General features: G+C 43.8%; 1 protein-coding gene across 1 annotated transcript; it reads left to right on the plus strand.

Moving 5' to 3' along the window:
• Nucleotides 1-987: 987 nt before the first annotated feature.
• On the plus strand, nt 988-7514 carry LOC144953452 (uncharacterized). Its single transcript, XM_078884034.1, has 2 exons — nt 988-1048; nt 2766-7514. Exons 1-2 carry the CDS (start codon nt 993-995, stop codon nt 4129-4131), a joined length of 1422 nt encoding a protein of 473 aa, XP_078740160.1. The 5' UTR covers nt 988-992; the 3' UTR covers nt 4132-7514.
• The last annotated feature ends 533 nt before the right edge of the window (nt 7515-8047 follow it).

Raw genomic sequence — 8047 nt, forward strand, 5'->3', positions numbered from 1 at the left:
CTTCACATTCCTTATTGCCGTACAAATACTGGAGGAAGGGCCTTTTCTATTGATGCCCCCAGGGTCTGGAATGCTATCGCCAATAAACTGCAACCTGGATTACTACCTGTGAGATCTTCACTCAAAACTGCTCTAGAGGAGGTGTACACCCCTAGCTGCCACTGCTATTCAGAATGGTCTGAAATCATATGTATCATTCCGGATGACCGCTGCAAAGTATGATCTTGAGTTTTGATAATAGTGTGCTGATCTTTAAAGGTGTATTGAAAAATGTTGATTTTGCTACTGATACTCCTGCTGTTATGGAGTGACTCATGCAGCCAACTAAGGCTGCAAAGTTTGGTCGTACATGTTATGTATATCGTTTATTGTTAAATTTGAATCACAGTTCCTATGAGTTTATTTTGGTGATTTTGAAAAGTTTTGGTTTAGCCATGTTTGTTTGTTGTAGTACAGAGTTAGCCTGATAACTGTAATCTACATTGTCTTATGGTTGTTATTGTTTGACTTGCATCCCACTGGGATTTTTGCACATAGCGTTGAAATATGGTGTTTTTTCTGGAAGACTTTGCTGTTTTTTCCACGATTTTTCTGTTGCGTGTAGTCACTTTAAGATGCTTCTTGTTCATGTTTTTGTTTTGTTGCGGTTGCACCCGAGTCAAGAGCCGCATGGCTCACGCGGTTATACCTAGTAAATGAAACGGAAAACTTCTGTTTCAGCGGAACCAATTTTTGGAAATTAGTGTATACTTTTATTATTCCCTTAACTTCAAAGGCCCAGGGTGACGTTATATGTTGAGTCTGCAGTAAAACAAATACCACTGGCGGCTCATTAACGTAATTTACCCATTAATTCTGCGGCCACGCCCAATCACTCCATATATGGGCACGCCTCGTTACCATAATTTATTCATACACATCCGCGTTAACTTGAGGGGAGTCGGTGTGGGTGCTAGTGACGTCATGTCATCTCTCCCGCTGCGTGCTTCCGTATGACGTCACGAAATTCCCAGGAGCTGCTTCTGTGCGCGCAACTCTCGGATCAGAGGTGAGAAGTTCACATCGTGATGTTGGTTGTTGTTGTTTACCCAGGTACAGCCTCGCTTCTTCCCTCTCTCTCTCGTAGCGATAGCAATTGAGGAGCGGCAAGTATGGAATCGATGTCCAGGTTGGAACGTTACTACGTGGGGCCAAGCCATGCAGGCCTTGCCTCCTGCCCTTGCCTTACTGACTTTGCTTTGATTCTCTTAAGTTTAATTTGTCTTCACCTGGCTGACTACTTCACCTCTCAGAGCCTCCATACTCTAGTTCAGGATCGTCGAGTTTTTTGGGGGGGCGTGGGGGATGCTTTTGCGCGTATTCCCGATTGAGTAATATGCAGGCCGCTTTTCACCACTTGAATATTCGGACAAAACCAGTCCAGACCTTTAATTTTAGTCTGAATGAGATTTCAAAGCATTACCCAATTACACTCGCCCACCAACACGCTCACCCATACGCTCCCACTCATACACTTACACACTCACCCACTGTCAGCGAGCATCTATGAAGGCCGGCACGGCACACGAAGGGGTAGGTGACCAGCACCACGCCCAGCCTGCCTTTGTCTTCCTAGTGGCGATGTTTACACACCGCACCAGGTACTCATTTGAGGCCGAGTTGACCTAGGGGAGGCCTAAGACCAGTTCAGATATTTGTCACTAGTGTTGGCTTTGAGGGGAAATCGAACCCGGGTCGCCGGGTTCATAGCACAGCGCGCTAACCGGTACACTCACCCACCCACACACACTCGCCCACACACACAAAGACAGTTTAAAGAGGTGAGTTTTCAAGACGGACTTAATTATATCTATCGACTCTCTTACTAATCAGGGTGACAGCTTCATTTGACCAGAGTGGTGAACCTGGAATGCTGGATTGGTGACGTTTGCACGGCAGTGGGTCTAGCCTGCTTGAACAGTGAGTGGGCAAAACCTGCCCTGTCAGAGAGACAGGCAGACTGACCAGTAGCTTCCACAGTCGGTGTGTGTGCCCTTGCCCTTTACACCCAAAGCTCGCTTAGCGCTCCTCCAGATGCGTTGTTCCTGGAGAATTAAGTGCCAATCGATCAGCGCTACAAGGGGTCATCATAAACCCATTGTATACTCCATAGGGATTCGTTCCTGACAATGTATATTTAGTATGAATAATATGAGGGCTTCATTTGGGTACCCGTAATAGCGCTAATAATACAGATGCTAAACATTTAGTAAAAATATTGTTTTATAACATCAGTATTATGTACTATACTTACGAGTGCATTCTACTTTACTAATCCTACAAGTCAGTGGAGGAAGACAAGGTTGAAGGAGCTGCTGCGCTTCCAGTCCGGGTCGTTCTCAGAGAAATGCTTCAGGACCTCCCTGATCTTAGTGAATCCCTCAATCTAAATTTGTGTGGCGAGGTTTTTTTTTTAGGTGGTGACTGAAACTCTATCCTGGTCGTGTGAGTTCTCAACTGGCTAAACGAGTCATTTTTTAAACATAATCATGACCACGAATCGTGATAATTAAATCGTGAGGGGTGGGGTCTGTTTGGCTTGGAGTATGCGTCGCTCTTCGTTTTCTTGCGCTGCTGCGTGTTCTTACTCATGAGCACTTTGTAAACTAAACAAAATTAAGAACAAAAATATCCAGGACAAAGAGCGCTGAAACAAATCGGCACTCTAAGGGTCGCACTAAGCAAGGTCTGCCTGTATATTGTGTGTAATATGTATGTATCTGCAGAATCAATCACATGGAGAAGAGAGGCTCGGCAAAGGCTGGAAGTAAAAGGCACCAATGCATCCAGTGTCCATACAGCACAGATGAGATGTGTAACTTGAAGAGACATCAGACAAAACACACTGGCGAGAAGCCCTTTAAGTGCAGTGTGTGTGGGAAGTCATTTGCTCAATCAAAAACTCTTAAAATTCATCAGAGAACACACACAGGCGAGAAGCCCTTCAAGTGCAGTGTATGTGGTAAGGCATTTTCAGAGTCAGAATATCTTAAGAAACATAATACAACACACACGGGCGAGAAGCCCTTCAAGTGCACTGTGTGTGGCAAGACATTTGCTCGTTCACAAACTCTTCATATTCATCAGAGAACACACACCGGTGAGAAGCCCTTCAAGTGCACTGTTTGTGGGAAGGCATTTGCACATTCAAACATTCTTCGTATTCATCGGCGAACACACACCGGTGAAAAGCCCTTCAAGTGCACTGTGTGTGGGAAGGCATTTGCTCGTTCAGTAACTCTTCATAATCATCAGAGAACACACACCGGTGAGAAGCCATTCAAGTGCACTGTGTGTGGGAAGGCATTTGCACATTCAAACATTCTTCGTGTTCATCAGCGAAGACACACCGGTGAGAAGCCCTTCAAGTGCACTGTGTGCGGGAAGTCATTTGCTCATTCAAAAACTCTTAAAATTCATCAGAGAACACACACAGGCGAGAAGCCCTTCAAGTGCAGTGTATGTGGCAAGGCATTTGCAGAGTCAGCATATCTTAAGAAACATAATAGAACACATACGGGCGAGAAGCCCTTTAAGTGCATTGTGTGTGGGAAGGAATTTGCTCATTCAAAAACTTTTCGTGTTCATGAGAGAACACACCAAGTGCATAAGTCATACAAGTGCTTGGTGTATGGGAAGGCATTGGCTCATTCAAAATCTCTTAAGAAACATAAGACAACACATTCAGGTGAGAATCCTTTCAAGTGCACTCTCTGTGGGAAGGAATTTACATTATCAGGAAACTTAAAGAGGCATGAGAAGATCCACAAGGAGAAAGTGAAATCGACTTGTGAAAATCAACATGCTGCAATGAGCCCATCTCTCATGAAACACGAATCAGAAGAAAATTCCAACTTGGCAACACAGCCAGAAGTGACAGTGAAATGTGAAGAAGTGAAATGTGAAGAAGTGAAATGTGAAGAAGTGACGGTGAAATGTGAATATCAAGATTCGACTCCAGGACCCAATCTACAAGTGGATGGAGGCAGCGTGAAGCAGGAGGAGCATTCTGATTTCGAGGGAGAGAGAGGCAATCCCCAGCAGTTTGTGGATGTGGAGGTGTGGGTGGAGTTTTTGGACAAAGCTGAGTAGGAGGGGACGGCACGTGATGGCACCTTGGAAGATGTGTAACCTGGAGTTGGAGACGATTTCCCATAGCATTCGCCTTATTCACAGGATTCTATCATTTCAAGAATGCATAGGGGTGTAGGTGTCATCCAAGCATAGATGGGCTTTCTGTACAGATAAAGTTATTGAGTGTCGAAGTGAAATAGTCGATATGCAAAGCATTATGCTGCCTTATAAAACACGAATTAGAAATGCATTTTGATGGTTACGTATTAAATGAATAAGTATGAATTATAACTGTTTGCATTACTATTAAAGTGGCTGTCTGGTGTGGCCGTGCTTATCTGCATGCTCCCAGTCTGTTTTTTATTGCCTTTTAAATGCCCTTTAATAAAATAAAAGGTAACCATTTTTGTAATATTTACTTTTGGTTTCATACACTACATATATGTTCATGATATCAAAATAAATAAATGTCAGGCCTACTTTCTGCAGTTTCGCTTTTAATCCCTTTGGGTTTCATTTAATTGGTCTTAGCCTGGTATTATTTTTTTCATTTTATATGATGGTAACAGCAGGGGTCTGCAAGTCTACTGTAATCCCACCTGATGGCTATGTACGCACCTTGCATAGTGTAGTTGTGGTTTATAGTGCAGTGTAGCGTCAAGTGCACAGTGAATAGTTCGTGGTAAATTTTGTGATGTGTGGTGAAATGTGTGTTTGTATGGTGATGTATATTATGTGTACAGTGCATAGTGTAAGAAGCCGGCTTCGGCTTTTCACGTGACCAATCGCACGCAATGTATCATTGCACTCAGTCGTGAGTTGCAGTCGAAAGGTGTCGAATGAGAGTAAAGTTCTGCATCTTGACGCTGTATGCCACTTGCAGTAAGGCGTGTTGTGTGCCATGCAGTTGCTGTAGCTGGTGTGAGCTTACCTGTGATTAATCGCACCTGTAATTGTGCACTGCAATGTTTCTGTAATTGCTACGTAGAGCCAGGTGTTGGTGTACTTTTTATACGTGGAGGTAATGTTTAGAGCATGCCCTGCCCAACTCTGTAGACTATTCAAAGTACAGGGAACACCCCCATTTCAGATTCGAGGTGGACTGGTGAGATTACATTATTAAAATAGAAAATCAAATATAACTTAAATTAATATTTCAATGTTAATCCAAAGCCATTTACTAGGTACTGTTTGACTTGATTGAGTTATTGGTGGTGAAGATATTCACAATTAAGACGTTGATATTAAACACATTCCTGCTAAGGGAGCTGTTAGGAACGTTGGGTTGCTCGGTCAATGGCCAGGGTCAACGGCGGCATGGTGTATTCCGCAAATATGCCCGACTGTGAGGGCGGGCACAAGCTGGCGTGAGTAGGTTAAATGTTGTTTTATAAGGGCACCACGGGGTGACCAGCCCCTCCCCACCCAGCCCAATCCCTCCGACCCCCTACCCAGCCCCTCCCCACCCAGCCCCACCCTCCCCACCCAGCCCCTCCCTGCACGACGGACGGACACAATAATCCCCTGTGGCCTTGTGTAACCAGGAGGTTTCTACCAGTAATATTTCAATATATAAATTTGTTATAATTGGGTGTAGAAAATGAACACTGGTGCTAAATCCCATCAAGAGGTACTGCGTGACGGAGGGTGATAGGTTTGTGTTTGGTAATAATTACAGGTATGATACGTTAACTTTTTTCCAGTTATATTGTGTTTGCCGTTTTATAGCGTGAAGTTTAATATTAGAATTTCTCCGACCTAAGGCTGCCTTACTCTAGCGCCTACGGAGGGCTTCTCGGTGCTTGGCGTCTTGCCCATTGCCCCCACTGATGTCCTCTTCTTCCCCCCCCCCCATGTGTGCAGATACTACTGAATTTAACACAGCCTTTCGCAGCCAATATCCATAATACAGTTTTTTTGGGTTAGATCGCGTAAATATATGTCGTTAAACGAGCCACCAACCGACACTGCCAATTAGTAAGGTTTGTCACGTAAACAGAACATGCCAATTCGTGACGAGTACAGCAAAATGTTGGACAGCCAAGCCACAACGTTGACGGAGTACGATGTTTTGCCAGTAATTACAACTATCTTCATCAGGCGACAGCCAGATTTGTGGAGAAGGTCCACCTGTTTCTTTCCTTAGAGGGGTCGATGTGATTGCAACACTTGTGTGCTCTTCACGCGCGAAGTGGGGTGGGAGGGTGTGTCGACAATTTTTGTAAACCGGTTGTATCAACCTTTTTCCCCCACTGGGGGTGGAGGCGGGGCTCCACTTTCTTTCACTTTTTGACTCAGGGCCTTCTGAAAGACGCTCAACTTACACCATTGGAACCTCCTTTGCCAGTAGGAAAATATGATAATTAGTTTTTTACCCTTTTATCTGGCAACAAAACTGACACATTTATTTTTTACAAGGAGTCATGTTTGCATTGACCACAATACCTGCGGTCAGAATGCAAACAAAAAAACACAAAGTGCGCCTTTTGGCGTCATCTGGTCCAACACCATGTGAGACTAGACTCTCGGGTGTGGACCAATCAATTTCAAGGACAGTGCATACATGATCAGAGTTGTGTTTTTTTGCATTCCGACCGCAGGTATTGTGGTCAATGCAAACATGACTCCTTGTAAAAAAAAGTGTCAGTTTTGTTGCCAGATAAAAGAGTAAAAAACCAATTATCACGCTCAACTTAGTTGGCAAACGGAACGCCGGGCTTTCATAACAGGCTGGCGTCGCCCTTTTGGTGATGGGTTTTTTCATTATATTTACAGGTGTTAATAACTTGCTTATTTTGATAACCAACTGGAATCAATAGATATAACATAATAGGAAGACAATTAGAATGATTTGATGATGAAAATTTAAGTTGTTTTGTGATAGTTGATTACATTTAGTATAATTGTTGTGCATTTAAAATGCACAAAATGGCCGGCATACGGATTTAGCCTGACATTGAGTTAATAGGGCGAGCAGAATAGGTATTTTGGCAGAGGTTCCAGTCTCAATTCAAAACAAAGCTTTCATGATTATTGTCAGTTAAATAACCCAAATGTACATATTACTATAATTTTACGTATTATTGCTTTATTAATGTAAGTATGTATTGTTTCATTAATGCAAAATTGTTATGGAATGTAGCACATTTAGGAGGCACTACAAATCTGTAGGCATATGTTTGATGTGGAATATTTACATTTTTATAGTTAAATAAGATGTTAAATGTTATTGGATTTTAAAAGCGGCTTATAATTTATATTTGCGGTAGATTCCGTGCTGAGGGACTGCTCTGAGGTGTTGTGTGACGTGGAAGGTGATAGGGATATGTTTGGTCATGATTGCAGATATGCAAATGCTCCTCGGAAGAACACTTTGAAATAAAGCATTTCCGTTTAACAAACCTCTGGTGCCCATCTGTAGTGGAATCACCCAGTTCTCAGGAGGACAACAATGCAGAGTATCTGCTCATCTTCTCTGAGCTTCATTGTTTATTTGGCCGACCTTTCCCCTCGTTACGATTCACGAGAGGACGACAGGGTGGGCCGGCTACACATGGAATTTCTCCAGTTTATGTTCCATGCTAGGTGCACTTTTAAGGCCACGTGAAATGTGAAAGGCCCTCTGGCAGATCACGTAACAGACCCAGGTGCCATGGATTGACTGAGATGACTGGCAGACTCACCACCTGTGCTCCCCACTGTGCCACAGCGGTGCTTTTCATCTGCCCTGCTCTCCGCTTGTTATTGTGAGCGTTGCTTCTCTGCCCTTTGCTGGAGGGTGACTGCCTCTTAAGTGTCAAGGAGCGTCCATTCATTACCCTCCTCCGTAGGAGCTCATCTTGACACCTCTTGAACCAGTCATCGGCAAGTCCACTCGGCTCCAGTGGTGACTTGATCATGAACTAAATCACCAGAGGCAAGATTCCAGACACTG

Source organism: Lampetra fluviatilis, chromosome 76 (genome assembly GCF_964198595.1).
Source record: "Lampetra fluviatilis chromosome 76, kcLamFluv1.1, whole genome shotgun sequence".
Classification (NCBI taxonomy): domain Eukaryota; kingdom Metazoa; phylum Chordata; class Hyperoartia; order Petromyzontiformes; family Petromyzontidae; genus Lampetra; species Lampetra fluviatilis.

Coding starts and splice junctions, on each gene's coding strand:
- LOC144953452 (XM_078884034.1), top strand. CDS start 993: ATGACGTCACGAAATTCCCAGGAGCTGCTTCTGTGCGCGCAACTCTCG. Junction 1,049..2,765: donor GCGCAACTCTCGGATCAGAG/GTGAGAAGTTCA, acceptor ATGTATCTGCAG/AATCAATCACATGGAGAAGA.